At 37.6% G+C, this 23,080-nt stretch overlaps 1 protein-coding gene across 1 annotated transcript; it reads right to left on the reverse strand.

Annotated features, from left to right (window-relative positions):
* Nucleotides 1–8,773: 8,773 nt before the first annotated feature.
* Nucleotides 8,774–22,988, reverse strand: DRAM1 (DNA damage regulated autophagy modulator 1). Its single transcript, XM_053977816.1, has 7 exons — nucleotides 22,822–22,988; nucleotides 16,849–16,916; nucleotides 15,533–15,675; nucleotides 13,885–14,062; nucleotides 12,722–12,780; nucleotides 11,346–11,438; nucleotides 8,774–10,019 (listed from the first exon to the last, which is right to left on the reverse strand). Exons 1-7 carry the CDS (start codon nucleotides 22,965–22,967, stop codon nucleotides 9,975–9,977), a joined length of 732 nt encoding a protein of 243 aa, XP_053833791.1. The 5' UTR covers nucleotides 22,968–22,988; the 3' UTR covers nucleotides 8,774–9,974.
* Between the last annotated feature and the right edge of the window lie 92 nt (nucleotides 22,989–23,080).

A 23,080-nucleotide genomic window follows, 5' to 3' on the forward strand; every position in this document is an offset into this window, starting at 1 on the left:
TGATTACATGCCTCACAAGTTGCTGCCAGCCCAAACCAGTAAGCAGTAGGGTTTTTTCTACAAATGTCCCTCAAAGGCATTGAGCAGATGAGCATGGCAGGAACAAAATGTGATTTAAATTCAAGCAGCATGGAAAGATTCCACAATATTTTGATGCTGTTGAATGAGTAAGGCTCTTGTAAACAGCGTTCTTAACATGGTAGATGCCATGTAATATGGTTAGAAGATTTTATTTTCCTCCTTAGGCCAAATTTCATCCCCATGACCCCCAACGTCTACTCCTTCCCCTCCAATGAACATGAAATGGGCAACTGCTCAGTCTGATTCTCCATCTCTCATAATTGCACCATTATCACTCATAAGGAACCCATTAATGTGGAAGAGGTTTTGAAACCAAAGCCTCTCTTTTCAGAGCTCTGATCTAGGAATGCTTTAAAGGTATATGCCAGCTCAAGAATCAGATTCATTTTGGTTCTGGGAATCAAACCACAGCCTCTGAAAAACAATGGAATTTAGGAATTCATGTCTTGTTCCAGAAAGTTAAGCAACAACCTCAGTTTTTTGCTAAAAGAAGGCTAATAAGGCTTGATGTAACATCAGAGGAACTAATTCAGAACTAATAACAATACCTAATTTTTGAACAACTTATCCTTTATACAAACAGTTTCTCACTTCATAATTTTCTTTCTTAGGGCCTTCTTATGGAATATCCTACAGACAGATGTCTAACTTAGCAGGACACCCCTCATATTCTTTCAATTTCCAGCTACCTTTAAGTATTTACTGATTGAGAACATTTCACCCAAAGAATCCTCTCATTCCTTGTGGGATGCCAGATGTCAGCTGAACTATGACCTACAAAAAGACACACTGCATTGAGGATAACTGGGCAGTGGGGATACCAGGGATGATGGGCTTAGCCATTCCTGCCCTATTTGAAACAGCACTGTCCCTTTGTAGATGTAAAGAAATAATGAGCTGTGTACAAAGCAGTGTGTTATAGGCAGAGTTGAAAGGCAAAGGAGAAACAGTTTTTACTGCATCAGCAGAAGAATTACCATGAACAATATGTAGAATAAAAAGCATCAGCAAACAGGACATGATCTCAAGGGAACAGACACTTCCATTTATATTTCAAGTTTAAGAGGATACATTATAAAAGCTCCCATCGCTGTAAATACAGATAGAAGAAGTTCCCAGCTACTTTGACTTTTATAAGCAGCCAGGAAGTACCAGAAGCCTAAATCACTCCAGTTTGTTCTAAATCTTATATTGCAGCCCTAATAGGCACTCATAGCTAAGAGAGTGGGGGAAAAGATGACACCAACTGGAATTCTTAAAAAAAAACAGGTATAAAAACAAAGTAAAAAAAAAACAAAAAACCAAAAAAAAACAGTGAGGAAAAAGGTGACAAAAATGAATAGGTTTCTGAAAGGAACTTGCACTGGAATTCATATCCTGTTTGCAATCTCTGCTGTGAACTTCAGCCTCTATAGTTTGCTGCCTGTACCCTGCACAAAGAGTATCTGGTGTGGCTGTAAGCAGCCCAAACAAAGCTGGCTTCTCACACACAGCATTGCAAAGCAGAACACCAGCAGTAGACAAAGTTGTTTTAGGAACAATTTTGTGATTATACTTTAATTACTATTGAATCAGCTGGCTTTTGTCCAAATTTGTGCAAATCTAAGATCAGTAAGGTGGTTAAAAAAATATTTTACAATCCTAGGACGTTAAAGGCACTGAAGTGGCCATAAATAAATGTTAAAGAGTAAAACTAAATGTTGAAAAACAGACTCCCCAGATATGTTGGACAAGAGCCTATAAAAGCCTTCAAAAGAATTTTCTTCAAAACACTATGAAAATTAACAGGAAACGCTCTATAGGAGATTTCATAATCATTACAAAGATGTTGTTTGGCTCTTTCTGAATAACGTGTTCTCTTGTTTAAAGAAAATGATACTGAAAATTCACAACAACCCAAAAAGAAATGATAAGGGCAGCAACAAACATACACTAAGGAGTGGGTTCAGATTAGCAATATTTTCTGTTAAACAGTGGTTTAGCAGTAGACCAACAGAACTGTCTGTTGTGTGGAATATTTCATAGATGAGCATTAAATCCATAGGCTTCGTTGGGTGAATTATCACTGCACATTTGATTGATGCTAATGCAGGCCAGTGTAAACACTGGTAAGAAGAGCCGTCTTCACCCTTTTCTGCTGGAATCTCTGTTGTCCTGATCATCAACAGATGTTTTAAGATTTCATTACATATTATTTGGTGGGTGATCATTTAGCTTGAGGCTCTTCCAGTTGCATCAGCATAGTCCTCTTCCCTTTTTGTCTCCCCAGACTGGTACTTGTCTATTAGACTGACCAGAGGTTTGTAGATCTGCATCTGTTGTCTTTCTAATTTCACTGGTTTTCTTTTTTTTTTTTCTTTTTTTTTTAATCTCAATGACAAGCACAGGGCTCCCCACTTAGGTTTCAGTCTTCCCATGCTTCTTTGAGATGTATTTCAGCCATCACTTAGCTGCTGGGAATGAAGAACCCATCTCAACAAGCAAACCCTCCTTGCACCCACAGTGACACCCTACTCAGAGTCTTCTACATGACACTGGGGACAAAAGCAGATAACCACAACCATCTTGTGTAGTTCATTCCTCACTGTTTCCTTACAGAGACTCTGTTCCTCTTCTAGTCTGTGATTTTGCTGGCAAAAATCTCCCCTGTATTCCCTGTGGGACTGCCAAACAATCTGGTGTCTTCCCACCAGAAGCTATGTGGGAACCTTTATAAGCAAGAACAACCTCCTGTTATTCCAAATTCTGCACTAAAAATCCACAGAAAGGGGAACTCCTCCTCCTGCAACCTGTGAGCAGGACCCTCTTCTGTAGGTCCTGGGACTGTGGTTTCAATACAACTTGACTCCCAAGAAACCCACTAAAGGAAATACCTATTGATCCTTAGTATCCAGAAAATGGCATAAAAGTGCTTCCTGATTCCTCTATGTAATTTGATGTCATTTATTGCAATTCTTTATGGGGTAATAAAGGGGTCTCTCTGTATTTCTTTATTTCCACTGAGGCCAGAGATAAGTGTCATGTTCATTTCCACAGACATTGAGACAAAACCCTACCTTTTCCTGCCCCTCATTTCTTATACAGGGATTCCTCTCTTTCTTACCCATTCCCTCAGTTTCCAATCTTTTGCCCTGTTTCTGAGCCTTGAGAGTAACTGACAAAACTGCCCCAAACACCCAGGAACTGCTGTTTCTGCAACAGGGTTATACAGACCAGATGAAGACCCATCTTCAATTGCCCTTGAAAGAAAAGACATCACTAATTCCTGTTTTGCCTTGCTGTCTAACTGCTACTGTGATTTATGGGATGGTTTCAATAACCCATCCACAGTATTGCTAGGATTTTGGTTTCTGAGACTTCTGTTTTTTTCTAAACCTCTTTTCCAAAAGAGTTACGCGCAAAGGCAGAGTTTCTGCTCTTCCTAGAAATCCCTGAGAAATTTATCTGTCCCTGGTCCCGAGCTGAACGCCTGATGCCCAGTGCTTTCTGCTCACTGAATTTAACTGTGTGGTTTGAGGGTCAATTCCCTTTCATCCTTCAGCCCTACTCAAGAAGACTCAGTGATCTGCAGGATTGCATTTTTACTCAAGCAATTGTTTTTTATTTGTCTGTTTGTGCATTTTTCCATGGTGAATTTTTATCTGACAGGGCAATGAACATTTTCCAATCCTGTCTTTCTTTAGTTTCCTCTCGCTCCTCTTTAGTCTTAACATTGTTAAATATTTTTGCAACCAGAAGGTATTTTTGGAGTGAATATACTGCCATGACTCTCTGTTTTCAATGGCAATGCTCAATTCTGGCTGCCACAAGCAGACACAAGATGCCATGTAAAACTGCAAGCTGATTTTTAAAAAACATGATTATATAATGTTGTACCATTCTTTTCGGTTGAAATTCCAGGAAAGTAGCGATCAGGATTTTGTATTGCCTACCCTAAACAGTAAGCATGTTTTAAATTCAGTTCAAGACTAAAGAACTATGTTAATACAATAATAGTATTCAAATTTTAAAGCTGTTTGGCAAGGAGGGGTACTGAAAAAATGTCAGCTTCACCCTTTGACAGCACTGGCAATCACCCTTTAAAATCTGCTATAATACTATAATTACCCCAAATATTTGGTTTAAATACTTTTAAGCTAAGCAGCCATGCCAGCTGTAGGCAGGAGCTCAGTTGAGAGTTGATTTTGGTCTGCAGTCAGGTCAGAGAGCACCCATGACTTACTACCTGCATACGTTCAAATTCCCCAGACATCAGACTGAGACCACAAAATGGAGGAAAGTAAGGCTAATTTGTTGACTGTCATGAAGAAAGATGATTTCTGGAACAGAATCACAGAAACCACATCCTAATACTAACATACTGGGAGAGCTGTTTGCCAACAAAATTTGTGTGAATTGAGTATTAGGTAACACAGAAGGACAGAGGACAAAGGGAGAAATAAGAAATGGCGCCATCTCCGTGCCCCCAAAACCCAGAGGAAGCCAAGCCAATGGAAAGCTTCCACAATCCTGAGAAAACAAATGCTTGCTGAAGCTTGGATTCTGCTTCCTCAGTTGCTTCTAAGACTGTTACAACTACTTGGGGATGTCTCAGATCTTGTCACAGTGCCATCTTCACACAGTTGCAGTGAATTTCAAATTAAATGTCATTAGAGGCTTAAGCAGAACTATATCCTATTGTACTTGTGATATTGGTTCTGAGAACTCAGGTCTAAATACTTCACTTTGCACTCTCAATTCGTGTTTCTTCAGTAAGAAAACAATCTGGGTTTAAGGAGCAGAGGGAGAACAAGCAGAGTCTTAGAGCTTGATGTCTCCTTCAAACTGCTTACAGGGAGATAACTTATTTTCCAAATTCATCCCTGAGATTATTCTGCTGACACTAGGATCTATTCAGGAAATATCCCCAGGCTCTGTGAACAACATATGCACTTGCTCAGCAGAGGAAGAAATACTAATATTTAAAGTCAGTAGAAGCCTTGTAATTTGATTTTAGTTGATTAAAGTCAAGAAGATCAATTTTCCTTCAAGTGAAGGTTCTTATCTCCTATTGAATTTGTATCCTCAAAGGCTAAATAGATCTCTTTAAGAAAAGAGGGATATTTCGTCTGGTGGAATTTCTGAACGTTACATTTTTGCCTGAAGAGCAAAACCTATGTTGAAATCCTTTCTAAGTAATAGACAAGATTTTACATGTAATCCCACTGAAATTTCAAATAAGCACACATTCTATTTATAATTTTTTAAAGGAAAAAACTCCCCAAAATTATTTTATTATCAAAAAATCCTCTTGAATAATTCAAACCAGAAGAAAAACCTCCCTGCGAACCATCTAATATGTTTCAGCCACCTGATGCAGTGTGAGAGGAAGGAAAGACACCTCTTTGCATGGAGATCCATCAGCTGCCAATATCTCTAATAAAAGCAGAGCTACAGAGAATGTTCCTTCAGGTCTCATGATGAAAGTCTAGGTGTTCATCAGAGAAACCGTCTTTGAAATGTACCTATAATGAGTTTTATGAGTGTGTGTTGGGAGAGTGATCGTGGAGTAAGAAAGTTCTACTGTGTTAAAGATGTCTATCAATAATTAATCACTCCTACTTTGTCAGAGTGCTTTATATATTTAGTTTTTAAAAATCCATACAACATTTGGTGGGAGTTTCTAGAGAATCATCCATGCTGCTCATGATAATTTATTTAAGACTGTGAATGTTAACTTGTATCATTCCAGGTAAGATAATGTTTGAAAGCCTACATTATTGCTACACTTCACAGAAGACAATGCTAACTGTTTTGTTAGGCAAGGAAATAAGTGGAAAAAAGACATTTTACATACAAAGTGCATTTTTAAATAGCTACAGCAGCTACCTTTGATTTTTTTTTTACAACCAGGCATGTCACTTTTTCTGGGTGCAGACGGGCTGCAATTTTGAAATATTAAAATCTTGTTCTTTCTATATTGTTGTCTCATGAAAACAAGGTCTATATTGTCTTCTAAATCCCCACTGCAAACTGACAGGATTCTACTGAAGCAACTGAGTGAAATGTACCTTCTTTGTGATAGGGCAGGGAAAGCTTCCCAAGAGAAGTGGCATAGTAATGAGAGCTGGATGTCAGCATGTGCCAGTGGTAACTGCAGCAAGTGGCTCCTTTGACTTAGACAAATTAATTCAAAATTGAAGTTGCTATGAGACTACACACGGCAGTAGCAAAACATATTTACTTAGATGAAGGCAGGAAGGGATGACAAAGAAACTTAGATCTGACTTGTTTTCCACAAAGGCACAATACAAAACTCATTTAACTGGGCCTCTAGACGACTATTAAAATCAGCTAAAGCTACCTACAAAACTACTGTACTTGCTTGCCTGAACGTGGGAAATAAACCCAAATCATGTGGGCTGTTAGTGCCATCTATTGTGTACGGGGAAAAATACAGATACCACATGTAGGACTTGCCTATTTTCTCCTTAGGATGGGAGAAACACTCTTTCTGAATTATATTACCAATCCAAAATATAGCCAAAGCTCATCAAATCACTGTGGTTGTTTATAAAATATAGCATGTATTTTTATTTCTGTGTATTGGAGCAAGATGCAGGACTCTGACCACTGCCAGGCTTCATCATGCCAGTACTGCTTGTGTCTGCACTTGTGACCATGGCACTGGCACACACACAAATGCAGTGAAAGACAGACCCAGCTTTACCAGTTTTTAGTCAAAGCTACAGAGAATTTATAGATTAAAGCCTATTGCTACTTGCCCGCATTTCTCCCAAATAAATGGACATTAACCCATCTTCCAAGGAAACAAACATTAACCCTTCTTAAAACAGATGCACCATGCTGCCTTTCACTGTTTCTTGGAGGAGAACAGCTCTTCCAAGCCTCTTCCAGAGACAATGTTTCCAGTGGACATTGTAAACCACTGGGAACCCACCCAACACCCTCTGCAGTCTTCAAACAGATGCTCTAAAGCCTGAAGGCTTGTGAAAATGTGGTCAATATTGAGACTAAGACTGTTTTTACAGAGGAGTTTAAAATACCAAACTCTTGAACCTCTTTACAAACTTCATGCTGGAATGTCCAAAATTCACTGATGTGTTGCCATAATCCCTCTAGTCTGCTTGGAAGTTTTGCTACCAGTATTAAGAGCAAGAAATAAATGCCTTGCCGTCAAGATTATTGTACTACTGTCAAACATATGTTGCTGTCACAGGTAAGGCAGTATGCAAACTGAGCAGACCAGAAATTAAAGTTTAGTTTGCCTCATGAGAAAAGCCAATGATAAGGTCATCACTGGCTTAGTGCACATTAGAAGGCAAAGCAGAGCAAGTAACAGTGTCCTAAGACAAAGTGGGTTTTAGGTATTTTTAGTTGATAGAGTTTCATCCTTACATGATCTGGAACTGTGACAGAGACCACAACAGTGGTATTTCATCTGCAGGTCAAGCTGCACAATCTAGAAAAGTCAGCTTTTGCACTTTTGGAATCAGTAGAATGATTTAGCATTACCATTAAAAATAACAGCAAGTATCATGTGATTTACTGGAGTTTATGCAAAAGGAATTTCTCAATCACTCCTGATGGACTGACAAATAGAGAACATCATGCAGAGTAGATAATGAAAATATTTCTAGCATAGCTTCCAACAACAACAAAAAAAAGCTATTTCTTGTTGCTAAGAAATATGAAAATATAGAAAAAAGGACCTGTAGCAAAGCAACAGAAATGTGCTGTGACATTATCTGTGCTAACCTCTAGAGATCACATGCCTGTAAAAATTAAAGTGCAGTATTTAACAAGAGTCAGCCACAGCTAAATTATACCTTGCTAGAATATTATTTTGACAATTTCTTGCAATTTGTCAACTCTCATTTCAGCTGAAAAAAATAGTTAAGCTGTTGACTGAAAATCTGATTGGAGCCAGAGAATAATAAAAGTGTTTTCAATAGTTGTTCACTGCACAAATAAAAAAAATAATAATCCATTGCCTCTATCTGCATGTCAATGCAAGTTGAGCTCTTAGGCCTAACAGATTTAATAAAAGGTGCACGATTGGTGCATTCTTTTGGTCATGAATGTAACTCATATAAAAATGTACCAATATAAGGCTCAGGAAAATGGGAAGGATTTAATTCAGTACTTGAATTTTCCTCTTGACTTTGGGGACTAAGGTGATCTTGATTCAGCCACTTTTTCTGAAATTTTGTTCTTCCTTTTAGGATACTGTTTACACTGTAAAGCTTGGCTATCATTTGAAATAAAAACTTCTTGCTTCTTATACTTTACTTTATGAAGGTTAAGAATAAAAAGCAATAAAAGAATTAATACACAATGCACTAGGAAATATGGTCTTTTCTTAACAGAGCCTTGAAAATAACATGATGTCACTTTTTGTGGTTGATACACATTTCCTATATCATCTTCACGTGAAGGAATATGTGTCCCTTGCAGGATACCCAATCAGCAAGACACAAGGTCCTTCCTTTAGTCAGTACTATATTTGATTTTTAACTTGGTTGAAGCTATAAACCTCTGCAAGATAACCTGAATACTATGGAAAGCAAATCTTCCAGTAAAGAACAAACACTTTTACTGTTTTTATCTGGAAGAACTTATAAATAAAACGTCAACTCTTTAAGTTGTGAAACAGCTGAATTTAATTCAGTTTAAAATACACATTAAAAGAAATGTCAACAGATGACTAAAAACATCACTCTTGAAACACACATTAGTTAGTGGATATTAGCAACTGAAAATCATCAATATTACTACATAAACTGTGATGGAGTGTGGAAAATGTAATTTTCAGAGAATGTAATTCACAACCAAGTGGTTAATGCACTGAATGGAGGTGGTGAATCAGTCCATGAGAAACCTTTGGCCTGCAGATACTTGTAACAGCTGACTTCTCAATTAGTTCCTTTCCAAGTCTTTCATTACAGAAGTAACTCTATAGCAGCAAATATCTTCATTACAGATGCTCTCCAGATTTGTTTTTTAATTCAGTTTTATGTATATAATACTCATACATTTATTTCTAAGTACCTGAAAACTACTGCCTCTTTTTATTTTCCATTCTTTCTCTTTTTTTGAGACCTTCTTCACTCCATTGTAGATTAAAACACAGGCTGGAAAATTCTGCTTTATATTAACGAAATTGCAATAAGATTTATCTTTATTACATCATGCTTAAATGTAAATTTACTTTCTATTCCCACTTCCATCTTTTGTTTCCTGTGGCCACCAGTGCATAAAAAGGAAAAAGGGGTTTTATAACATGTACTGCAGTGATGATTAGAAAACATTTTTCAACCAATATAGTTTAAATTTCTCTTAGGATTTGCATTTGCATTACAGTGCCCAGTATCAGAAATATGTAGCATAGTGTTGCCATTTACTAACTTTAAATTTCTTCAAACAAAGATGCCCACTCTTGCTCTCACCATCTTCTCCAGCCCTTGCAACTTAAGAGTGGCAATTAAGTCCTAGTGATTTCCATTGCCTTTACACTTCCCTCTTTGCAAAATGAACTTTCTCAAGTTTAAAACTAATGCTACCAATCACACTACAGCAAATTAAAAAGTACAGATATGTCCAAAATGGAAGAGCTGAGGAGATCAAGTCCTTGAGTGATTTCCTAGTGCTTCTAGATATTGTTTTTATTACAGTATTTTTAATATACCAAACTATGTAAAAATTACAAAATATTGCAAAAAGGCAGGAGGAACCTTGCTACGAGTTTTTAAAATCTTTTAGTGGTTGCTGGTGTGGAGTTAATGGCATGGGTTCTTAATACAACCTTATCAATCCTTGTGCATCTGCCACTTTTTCTATAAGTAAAAAGAAACCTAGAATATTCATAGATATAAAATATTGATCTTTTACTATCAGGATTCTTCATGTATTTCTGTTGATATCCTTAAAGAAAGTCTCTAAAAGAAAAATAAAGCAAGATCAGCTTAAGATAATTTAATTTTACAGTTCTGCAATATAAAGTACAAGGAGATGAAACAAAACAAAAGAAAAAAGTGTTAAAGTGAAATAAATACTGCAGGAAAATTAGAAAAAATTCTGTGGGAAAATTAGAAAAATGATCTTATTTTTCTTTGAGTGTGGCAGGACCTTTTTTCTGAATTAATAGTTTGGTTTTCTCTAAGCACTGGTTATGACAAAATTCTAAAAAATCTGTCTGTCATTTTCAAACACTAACATTGGATTCATGCTATATTGTAGCCCGTAATTTAAAATGTGCACAATTCCATGTGAACAATTATATCACTTTCTCTTATTTTCATAATATTTATATTTAGTAAAAGTTTTTATGTGTCTGAAGCAGGATTATCAACTAAGGACTGTTGATAAATATTCTAAGAATTACTGCATTGTCCTGCAAATCTCTATCTCCAAGGGAAGAGTCTGACCTTTGATAAAAGAGATGCCATCATATACACAGACATCAGAGGGTGATGGACTGGCAATAAATACCTCCCCCCAAAAACAATGCATTAAATGATGCATACATTTTGGAAAGGTGCTTCAATAATGCTGTCAGTTTTAGAAGGTAATTATATACCTTTAATATCATATGTTGTGTAATTTTGAACAACTATTTTTTTTTTCAAAAGAAGTGGGTTTTTTTCTGCTGAACCTAGCTTTTTTATGTTGTTATTTTTTAATTTAATTTTTTTAATTAAGGACAAGCCCTACAGCAATGGTCTATTCAGTACTAAGTCAAAACTAAACAGACATGGAAATGTTTGTTATTGGTTAGCAAAATATATGCTAATTCTGAATCCAGCTACCCAAACCAGAAGGCTTTTGTGTCAATACTTTTCCAAAAAGTATTTCATATTCTTTGCACTGTGAGGAAACATATAGCAAAATATGTAAAACATCAATGATTGAAATGCTTTGGACTATTATTTAAAATCCCTCAGGCAGAAAGAAATGAAGTTTTAGTTGCATCATTTTTTTTGTTATTATGTCACCTTTAGAGGGCCTCTTTCTACAAACAGATTGATAAATAATTGACTGTTACTAATTTTCAAGAACAGACACATTGAACTATTAAACTGAATTTTATGATTTATAATCAAGGGGGAGAATATTCATTATATAGACAGAAAACAGTTCTGTGATTGGTAAATTTGTTTCTGTATAGCTTTGATGCATCTATCCAGGTAAAGAATGATAATTTTCTATTGTATTGTTATATAAGTCATAGCACTTTGTCACTGCTAAAATATGTAGATACCAACCTGAAAATCTCTAATGAATGTTAAAAAGAAGAAGATGAAACCAAAGGCCACTGTCCATTCACAGATTGCACTCATAAAATGGTAAGTATAATCCTGATGGAATGAGACATAAAACAAATTTTCAGATTAAACAGCTAAACAAAATATGGGTGGAATGATATAGACATTTCCTTCTGAAAATTCAACAAGTAAGATTTATGATTTATCCCTGTTGTATAAAAGTCAATTCACATTTTGTTTTTACAGAACGGTAAGTAAATTTATTGAGGTTGCACGTGTTACATTAAGTCGTGCGCAGTACCATCAAAGGCAGTAGAAGAAAACTACAATTAGCACAGTATCAAAACAAAGGTTGAATATAAGCCTGAAAACATTCAGTTGTTACGTTAGGATTACTGATGTGCCCATCCTCCAAGCTTTCACTCAGACCCACTGAGCTCAGTAATTCTGAGCAAATCCTTACCATGTTTTGCAATGGAGGGCTACCCTTAATGACAGTTCCTGACAAGACTTCTGTTTTTAAAACTGTCATAGAAAACCTATGTCACATGACACAAACAGAATGCAAAGTGTTTCTTAACATGCCGTCACCAAATATGCCATCTGTTTCAGTAAAACCATTTTTTCATCTCTGCACCATATAAAAACCCACAACCCCCCTGAAGATATTACTAAGACTGTCTAATTTGCAAAGGTTTATCTCACAGCTGCCTTGCCACTGTTTGGTTGAGGTACATTTGCTAAGTGTGCTCTTATTAAGCTCTTCAAGGAGGATATACTCTCTGCATTATTTAACCTTTCTTTTTAATACCTCCTTTTAGCAAAATTTGCCCAAAAAGAAAAATTAGTTTTCATAGTTGTCATTCTGAAAACTCTGAAATCAATTCAAATACCTAAAATTAGCTTTTGTATGTTTTAGGTCAGACTCCAAATATTTATGACAGTATCTGTTTAATAAAGAATGATAAAAAAGGTGAGAAAACCAATGTTGTAAAAAACCTCAAAAACTACAGAATTAAATTGGCCCACTTTTTGTTTCATATGAAAAGTTCATTTTCAAGAAAATTGACTATAAAAGGAAGCAGAACAACTAATTTCCAGATTTTTTACAGTCTTTTTCTATGGGAACCTTGCAAATTCTTGGTCAAAATGAAAGTCTAACTCTTTCAAGATTTATCACCCATGACAAATTTTCTTACTCACACCACAGACATCTTTCTAATGAAGAAGTGACTGGAAGCCAGCATTGCACAAATCTGTTCATGATAATGTGCTATTTGAAGTCTCTGACATGTTTGTAGTGCTTTAACATAAATATAATAGCATTTCCCAAATAATATCACACAAGGTAAGTTGGCTACCTAATAAGATTTTACCTTTTCACCTGGAGTCCAATCAATTTTTGTCATGGAAATTTTTGAAGCAAACACAATCACTGAGAAAAACAGTGTAAAGGAAACTATACAGTATCAGTGAGTAAATGTGAAAATGTCTGTTTACAAAAAACCCAAAAAAACAAGCAAACAAACAAACAAAACAAATTAAAAAAAACCAAACAAAACCACAAAAAAAACCCCAAAAACCACCCAGATCATCTTCCCCTTCTGTAGCACAGGAGACCCTGAACAACCAGAATATCAAATCAAGGTATTAAGAATACAAGTAAATGAAACACCTTATTACAAGGCAAGTGGTAACAGCAATCAAAACACATTTCTGCACAAAATGAAGGTTTCTGTAGGTTCTTTCAGAGTATAGACAGTTAGGCAGACACTCCAAAACTTAGATGACATTTGTGATCAAGAACTATGGAAGCACAGTCCTGCACTGCTGGAAGTGGAACAATGTTGGTTTCCAGTGATACACAATTAGTGCCTTGATCTGTTTGTACAACTTCCCCTTGGGACTGAGGCCCTCTTCCAAAGCCCTTTCACAGCTACTCGAACTAAAAGCAGGCTGTATCTGGCTGACTCATGTGATGAGCTGCTGCAATCAGTTTTCAGCACTGGCAGATCACCCAAGGCCAATAAAATAAGTGAAATTACTCTAATTATAGCATGCCAAGGGAAAAGCCAGGAAGTTGTGCAGTGTGACTTTAAGAGAGGCGACTGTTGAGGAGAAGAACCAAACAGCATGATCAAAATCATCAGCTTAGGCTTGTATGCCACCCGTGTTTTTAACTTCCGTGTGTTTGGTTCATTGCAGAAGCAGTGGCTCCCTTTTTCAGACTTTCCTCCCTACTTTCCTTCAAGTGAAGGAGGTTGGAAAGTTGCTCTAGCTTCACTACTGTACGATTCTGTGAAGAATACTGGACATTGTTTTTAAATATACCACTGAAATAAGAGATAAAGATTTTTAGAAGCTCCCACAACTCATCTTTACGCTATTAATGGTCTCTCAGCATGCTGTATTACGCACATTAGAGAGCCCTAAGTAAAGAGTGTGACCTCATTTTTATTTTTTATCAGCAATGATTTAACTTAAAAGGAAAACCATGAGCATATAAAGGGAAAACCATGGGATACATTGTAAAGGATACTGGTAATGAAAGCAATGCATGATATGACAGATATGGCCATCCTTATGTGACACACAAAGTAAGTGTTCCATCGTGGGCAGGACTTGTAGGAGATTATAGACTGAAGTGTGATGTATAAAACACCTGAGCCAAAGGCCACCAAAGCTCCTATATCATGGACACTGGGAACAGCCAGCTCCTGGAAAGGGGATCAGCACAATGGTTAGCTGCTATTACCGGAAGAAACTAGCAGGTAGTGCACATGAATATAAATTTTCTGCATGACATACTGATTAGATGAACTAGACTGAATGCTAAGGGAATAATTTCTAATTCCAGCTTTGCTTTGATCTCTTGACTTGAAACATCACCTGACCTTGAGCAAATCTTACATCTTCCGCATGTCTCAGCTATTCTATTGGCAAATAGGGATCAGAATGTACTGTTCACTAGTTGTACATATACTGTGGAAAGATTGAAGGCTTGCAAACCACCATTTCCAGCTTCTTGGGCAATTAAGGATGCTTGAAAATCTGCTAGATCAGATGCTTAGCTAGATTAGATTCTTATGCTCAGAACCCTTTCTACAAACTGCACTTAACATGGAAAGCAGGGTCAAAGTAGAGGAAATAGAAATTAAGTGAGGAAGGAGTTTATGAACTGAGAATGAGACACAACAGAGATTAGATAAGAACTAGTGTTACAACTGTCAAGGAATCCCTTGGAAACCTTAGGATCAAAGTTTCTGCATCCCTGACTCACAAATTATTTTGCATTCCTGATTTGTCTTTTCCCTATTGAAGCAGATTTTGTTTTCTATTTCAGTCAGGAATCATCCAACATTTTTTTGTGCCACATATAAATCTTGTCAATAAGAGCAGGGATATTTTAAGGTAAAATATGATTAGAATAGACTACAGTACCTGTGATGTTTGCAATCCACACACACTGCCTGGATGCAAAGCTAAAAAGAGCAAGTTATCATCCTAAGGCAGAGGGGTTTTTTGTCTGAATATACCATTTCCATTACATGTAAAACTGTACTGGCTGTTGAAGGCCCAAAAATCTTTATTTTTCAATTTCTGTGTATGTCATCATGTCATTTTATGAGCACAATAGTATTTAATGAAATGTTCCAAGGTAGACCATCCTTTAAAAGAAATAATACAGCTATTTCCACAGATTTTAAGGCAATACCTCAAGCCACCTGCCAATTAAGTTTAACTTGATTTTAGGATGAAGCTTTCTGCTAGTGAGTGTGCCATCATTCAGCCAAAAATGCAGATGCTTTTTTTTTTAGTCTGACTTATTCTGCCCTACCTGATTATAAGCAAACTAAACTTGGAATAGCAAAGTTTTTTACATTCAAGTTTTCACAGAAAAAAAATTACAGCAAAAAAATCCATACAGTACAGACCTGTTATAAGACAAGCACACAGAAAACTCCTTAATGGCATAACTGCAGGAGCAAAAATTCTCTTGTATAGTGAGGAAACAAGTCTGTTGCTGAAAAGCTACTGAAAAAAGGCAAGAGCAAGAAAGGCATTCTTACTCCATTTTCCAAGGGTCCATATGGGGATAATGTTAATCACTGTTATCTAATTGAATTTTTTAATGGTAAAACAATCTTATTTTATTTTCATTTTTGTTATGAAATTTATGGTCATACCTGAAAAGTTGCAACAATTCCCATTCCAGTGCAGCCCATCAAGCCCACACATAATGTAAGCATATTGCATGAAGACCTAACAAAATGTGATGATTCATTTTGCTTCTCTATTAATAAATATCTGATGTACATTGTAATTGAAGCTGAAAAAAAAAAAAACCCAAAAAAATGGTTTGTTCAATGATCACATATTGATTACATTTTAACACTTTTTCCTGTAACACATGACATGCAGAATAAAATTATAATCATAATACAATAAATAACACTACCATAACTCTGCTGGAATGAAGAAGTTAATTCAGATGAACTTTCAGATAGAACTTCAACATTATCTTTGTCTTAAAATTGCATATTATTGCTGTCTAGAACTAAGTGCACATCAGTTCAAGAAAAGCACTAATTTAAATCCCATTCTCCTGGGTGTTTTGGGCACAGAGGCATTGTCATTCCACATTAGGAACAAATGTTACAGGGAGATAAGAACCATAAGCTGGAATTAGGAGGCCTAATTCTGCTCTGAGATGCAATCTTGTGCCAGAACTACATCTCCTTATGATGGTCTGAAGAATTTTGTAGAGTCACTGCATGCCTGGCCCTAATATGCAGTTCACTCCTGGCATACACCTGTACTGAATTAGGAAATCATGGCTCTTCAGGATATAATAAGCTGTAGTCTGAATTCCACAGTTCCAAAATGCAGAACACAGTTTCAGCCTATCTACAGTTGGAAAAAGAAATCAGGTAACTTTGCCCAGGCACAATGAGGTTACATGAAACACTCCAAAATTGTGACTGAACAAGGCTCTTTTACAAGGTAAAATATGTTGACTTTGCCTTAAGGCCATCATACAGAGATTCACAGCTCTTGATCCTCCATCCTCTAAAAGATAATAGAAAATGCCAAACTTCCTGATTCACATCAGTTTTTTTCTAGAGAAGTAGGCACATTGTGGAGAAAGCCAGGTGTTGCTTCAACACTGTTCTTCCCTTTACTGCAGCACCTTAGAACCTAAAGTTTCCCTACATCAGAGTTTTTGCAGAGTAGTCATGTCATCTATGTTCTACTTTTATTACCAGTGTACTGACTATTTTGCACTGATGAGGTGCTCTGAAGAGACTCAAGTGCCTCTAAGCCTGCACTAACTGCTCCTGAGGACCCAGCTCTCCAGATATTACTTACATCTACCTGATACTGCCATTTGACTGTGGAGAAGTTTTTCTGCAGAATACTGAATACATTTCTGTAATTAAAGCAGGCATTTTTCATTAATTCTCATTTCTTCATTCTGGTCAACCCAAATACTTTTACATACCTAGAAGTGCTGAAATATTAATCATAAAGCCAAAGACACCGCTCTCCGGAGGTTTAGTTCCAGTGTCGCTAAAGCAGGAAGAGAGACAAATTAAAAGTTAATTGAGACCTGTGAAACATAAATGAGACAATTGAAATCCCAAGAGAAATATAACTTGCGTGAACTGCTGCTGTGTGTATAAGGCAATTCATCTTCTGCTGCACCATTTGTAGTAGAGAATCCTTCTTTTCAAAAGGAAAGCATATTTTGAGAGCATACTCTTTGAACTTCATTTCTTCTTTTTCTGTATGCAACATGCAAAGATGTGACAGACCTGTACTTTCCTCATGAATGACATGATTATATAAATGACATTTTAGAATTAATGTTTCTTTTATCTGCTGAATTAACACTGTGATAGAGTAAAATATATCAACTGGCAGTCACTATCTTAAGATGTGAGAGAATTTGGTTTAATTTCCTTAAAAGGGCTTAACCCTATGAGAGAAATTGTGTTCCATGCCCAGGAATGTTCTTAGCGACTGTTTAATTTACTAATGTAGATACAGCCTAAGAGTGCTCTATCTCCAAGGTGTTGTAAGTCTCTTCTGATGAAACACTTCACTCTTACAGGGAATAATTAGAAGTTCACTGGAACAGAGAGAGTGATCATAAGTGTGAGAATATCTATAGAATTTATATACATATCTACATGCATGTCTATATATATGAAAGACATAAAGTACACAAAACATTTGTTTTGTAGAAAATGGAACACCTTAACCACAGAGTCCTTTTTCCTCTTTTCCCTACATCCACCCCAGAGTGCAAACATCCACCCCAGAGAATGTCCTTTCCTCACAGAATGAACATACTCCTGGAAGCATGTGGGTTCAAGCCCCCTCAAGCAGAACTCTTCTATGGAAGGTGAGTGCTCTGTTGAAAGAGCAGTACTATGATCTTGGCCACCTCTTTTTGCTATTTTTTCTTCTCTGATGTCTATTTTTTTCTTGTTTAACATGCAACCAGTTGATATCTACTTGATCAGGTTCTCTTGGTCAAGCCAATAAAAAACATCTAGTTCTTCAATCTTTACATAATTTGAGTGTAAGTTAAGTTTTCAGTTACTGGGCAGGACTAAGAGGCTGGATAGTGTGTTTGAACAGAGGCACCCAAAAACTCTACTATCAGATATGTGAACACATAAAGGTTTTAGCTAATGCTAAAATTTAGTGGACACTGAGAAAGGATTCTAAGAACAAACCTTTCTCCTAGAGTGAGAGTGACAATCTGCTGGAGAGTAGGAAGGCTCTGCAGAGGGATCTGGACAGGCTGGATTGATGAGCCAAGACGAGTGGCAGGAGGTTCAGCAAGACCAGGGCCTGGGTCCTACACTTTGGCCACAACAACCCCAGGCAGCACTGCAGGCCAGGGAGCAGTGGCTGGAGAGATGTCCAGTAGAAAAGAACCTGGGGGTGCTGGTTGGTAGCAGCTGAAATTGAGCCAGTGTATGCCCAGGTGGCCAAGAAGGCCAGTGGCATCCTGGCCTGTATCAGCAACAGTGTGGCCAGCAGGACCAGGGAAGTGACTGTTCCCCTGTTCTTGGCTCTCGTGAGGCCACACCTCAGTTGCTGTTGTGAGTTTGGGCCCCTCACTGCAAGGAAGATATTGAGGGGCTGGAGCATGTCCAGAGAAGAGCAGCAGAGCTGGGGAAGGGTCTGGAGCACAAGTCCAATGAGGAGCAGCTGAGGGAGCTGGACGTGTTTAGCCTGGAGGAGGGTCAGGGGTGACCTTATCACTCTCTACAACCACTTGAAAGGAGGCTGTAGCCACGTGAGGGTTGGCCTCTTAGGTAACAAGCAATAGGACAAGAGGAAATGGCCTCAAGTTGTGCCAGGGGAGATTTAAATTGGATGTTAGGAAAAAAATTCCCCAAAGAAAGGGTGTTTAGACATTGGAATGGACTGCCCAGAGAGGTCGTGGAGTCACCATCCCTGGAAATGCTAAAGGAAAGCCTGGATTTAGTGCCATGGTCTGGTTGACATGGTGGAGTTCAGTCATAGGTTGGACTCAGTAAGCTCAGAGGTCTTTTCCACCATATGTTGATGCTGCGTATAATGGGACATGTAGGTACTAGCTAGGGATATTTTTTATGTCATTCGAGAAGATGAATACTCTTCATTCCGACTCTGAGGCTGGATTAGTTTTCAGTGCTACAATTCTGAAGCTACCACTGAGTACAGCCAAAATGACCTCAGCATGAATGCTCTCCACACACAAAAAAAGAAAGCACTCTCTACTTTAGCAATCACTCTCAAGGATTTTGAAAATTTTGTTAAGTTCAGGACAGAAGAGTGTGACCATCTCAAATGACTTGATTATTTTAGAAATTCGTGTTTGCTCTCCAACCCCTTCTATGTCATAGAAGGATTTGTTTAACAAAAGTTGCTAAGATGATTTGTCAGCATTAGGAGGAAGCTTAGGATAAAGGTAAGATCTTTTTCTACGAAAAGCTGATGGAAAAAAATAGAGAAAATTAATATTTTTCTTTTTACTAGATTGGCGCCAAATTCTCAGACAAAAGTTAGGACCAAGCTTTTAGACAAGTTTCTACAACTTGTTAGGCATTGGGAATCCCTATTCACCTGAATTTTCTTGTTGTAATGCTTTCTGAAGACTTGTTCCAGCTTGTAGTCTGTATTAATCTTGCTTCTCTTAGACAGTGAAATTGATGAAAACAGCAAACTAAGTGTTTTTGTTTGTTTGTTTGACACACCTGAAAATCATCTTAATTCATGTTTCATTTAGCCCATTTTTAAACCTTGGACTTCATCTTTTCCTTTTGTTTCTGGAGTGTTTTCATTAACACGACAAAGGAGTCCATTTAAAATATGGGCCACTTGTGACAATCTTCAAGGACTTTTTCAAATCAGAAACCACTCTGTGGTAAGTACAGGACTGTAATCACTTCAAAGCTTTTGAAGGGCTTTAGGTGAGAAGAGAATGGAATTGGCACACACATAGAAAGACATTTGAAGTTCTTGGAACACATTGTAGGAGCAAAGCAAATAGCCTGAAATTGCACTGAACTCCATTTTTTATCAGAGTATTTTCTCAAGCTAAAGGTTTACAGGTGATTTCTGCTGTTGTCGATTTTTAAACTCAACAATCTTAGATTATGTTGTAAAGAAAATTCATACCAGGACTATTAGATCACAATCTATTTACAAAGTATTGCACTGGACTTTTAAAGACACAATCTTCTTAATGCTATATTTTGCATTAAAAAAAGCTAAATGAATACTTGGATTCATATTGATTTTTTTTTTTAAGTCTGCTGCTTTGAAAAAAAAGATTAGCAAAAAAAGTATTGGTGACAGTCCCCTCCTTTTTATAAAAAATAAAAAAGGAAATGGCATATTTGAAACAAAAATGTGCTCACTTATTTGAGTTGTTGCATAGGTGAGTTCTACCACCATGGAAAATATGAGGAACCCCACATGAAAATGACAGCATTTGTGTCACCATCTCATGCAGAAGAATTTTAAAAACAGTCTTCTGAAGAGTGGAAAGACAAGAAGGTGAAGGAGACAAGGAATAAATATTTGAGGGCCAAAAGACTCATCATCATTGAATTTTCTTCAGAGCCATCATGAACTATTTCTCTTCAAACTGAAGTCCCAAATTTTTAAAATAGGAAGATTTTATTCCACCTACAGGGATTCTGATTTCTCCAGAAGTACCAACTGGTAGCAAATGCTTTCAGGAAAATTTCCTTTACTCTTTCACTGAGAATTCAAACAAGCAAACAGCCATCCCAGCACATCCAAATTGGTTTGGATTTTGAGCAGTGTGAGTAACAGGACTAATTTTGGCACAACCTTGTCATCTTTTGGGACTCAGCTGCTAGAAAACACAAAATCATATTCATTTTATCTACCAAGAATTGTATTTATATGGTTTATTTGATGGGACATTAGCACAGCCTCAATGACAAATTTAGGTGTGTTTTCTCACTGTGACAGCTGCTACATTGTAAGCAAATAAAATTAATGTTAGTTCAAGGCACACACAGAGTACTTGAGGAATGCATATAGGAATTACAGAAACGTTGAACTAAAGTTTATCAGTATTCTTGTCCTTTGTGTAACTGGAATTTCCCCATATGACCTCTATTTAATTTTTATACTTCATTTTAAGACATTGCACAACTGAAATGTTGCAACATTCTTCCTCTTTTTTAACACTCTTAGTTTTACTAAATCACATTCTCAATCACATGATTCATATTCTTAGGCTAAAGCAATGACCTGCGAATTAAGAATATGAATATGGTATGACTATTGTCCTGAGTACTTAGAAGAAAACCTTGTATAAATCCCAAGTGCATCTTCTATGAAGTGCTCATGCTTAAAGCATGTGCCTTTAGAATTGTTGCAGAAGCTTCACCAATAGTCAATGTATATCCTTAGTCCAAATGTGGTGCAACATAAACAAGACTTTTAAAAAGCTTTACTAGTAAATGCAGAGGGACTGAATTGTGAGTGGGAATCACTGGTGCAACCTCTTATGTCTTTGTTTTGTTTAGGTTTTTTAGGGCATGTGGACTTTTATGATGATTCCATAGCTAAAGGATAAGAACAATGTCTGCTGGGAGCTATTCCATTAAGTTGATGTAACTGTGGTAGCTGTGATACATTCACTAGAGTTGTACAGTTGTGACTTAAATGTTTGGTCCATCCCTTTTAGAAGGAATGACACAATCGAGATACTTGAGCTGTCAAAAATTTAACTGCAAATAAAACTATACATAAAAATCCCATTCTCTCATATATTTTATTCTATGACATGGTTTCAACATAAGAAATATAATTTGCCAAATTTCTTACTACAGGATCTCAAAATATTTCTGAACACAAACCATGTAAAGTTATATCAAATTAATTATTTTTGTTAGTTAATACTGGATAAATTGCACTGATCACAAGCACTTTTGTGTAAGTAAAGCTTTGTGTGTAATCAAGGATGAGCAGTAGGGTATTTGTTCAAGTACAAGAACAAGGCTTTCCAAGAGCTTTCCAGATTTGTGCAGAGAGTCTTAAAAAGTTTTGCTAATATAAACATGAAGCCCAACTTTCTCTGGCTCAGTTTGAATGAAGCTCAGCTTTCATGTGGGTTGTGGTGTCATTTGCTCTTGCCTATGATGACAAACCCTAATTTTCAATCAAATTTTCTTGTATGTGCCAATCAGGTTAGCAGTATTCTGAAACTGTGCATGTCCAAAAAGTCCTTCAAAGAATTAGGTCTAGATGCATCTTGAAAGATATATTTTAAAACCTTGTTTAGATTTTCTGTATATCAGAGATACTCTTGGATTTCTGGCTAACCTTCAATCTATTGAGAGATAAATACTAACATTTTCATAGTTTAGATTTAAATATTAACATAAACCATTCATAAAGAATGATTTACACAGAATCACACTTAAATGATAAAGGTTATAGAAAAGAGATGCCAGGCATCTCTTGGGAAGTCTTTAAAACCCATTGGTCCTATCATGAAATATTAAAAATGCATGTTTGTGGGAATGTGTGTACTGCAAAAGCCATCACAGGGCTTCAAGTCCAGTCATCGTCTGGTGCACTTTGGCCCAGTTCTGGAGTTATACAAAATTACGCTTCCACCACGTAATCGTAAAGCTTTTCTAGGATCAGGCTTGCGTTGGCTGCAGCAGAAAACTTTCATGTCCTTTCCATCGTGTCTCCAGCGTCTGTGTCCTGTGGCTCTCAGAGGTGCTAGAGGTGTGATGGGTGCCGGGAGTGCCCAGTGTGTCGCCCTGTCACCGGGAGGCCCCACCGCCACTGCCTCTCCTCCCCTGGGGACCCTACAGTCCCTCCGGGAAGCCCCTCAAGACACCACCCATGGTCACACGCACACAAGCGGCCTCTCACCTCGGCCGCTCACCTCGGCCGCTCCCCCGCGCCCCCGCCTCACCTGATGTAGGGGACGAGGGGCTCGACGTGCCCCGCCAGCACGGCGATCACATAGGAGATGATGAAGGCGGCCGAGGACCAGCTAACGAGCAAAGCGGGCACGAAAGCCACGCCGGGCATGCAACACAGCATCGCCGCCCGGGGCATCGGCAGCTGGGCGGCAGCGCCCTGGAGTGACGGCCCGGGAGCGGGGACTGGCGGGGCGCATCCGCGCTCACCCACGCGTGCCTGCCCCGCCGGCAGCGGCGCTGCGCCGTCCG

The sequence above is a fragment of the Vidua macroura genome, chromosome 5 (assembly GCF_024509145.1).
Source record: "Vidua macroura isolate BioBank_ID:100142 chromosome 5, ASM2450914v1, whole genome shotgun sequence".
NCBI lineage: Eukaryota > Metazoa > Chordata > Aves > Passeriformes > Viduidae > Vidua > Vidua macroura.

Excerpts from the sequence above, each read along its gene's own strand:
- DRAM1 (XM_053977816.1), bottom strand. The coding sequence starts at position 22,967 with ATGCCCCGGGCGGCGATGCTGTGTTGCATGCCCGGCGTGGCTTTCGTG. Across the intron at positions 14,063-15,532 it reads GAATTGTTGCAACTTTTCAG|GAGCTGGCTGTTCCCAGTGT; the intron begins GTATGACCATAA and ends TCCCCTTTCCAG. Across the intron at positions 10,020-11,345 it reads CATTCATTAGAGATTTTCAG|AGACTTTCTTTAAGGATATC; the intron begins GTTGGTATCTAC and ends TTTTTCTTTTAG.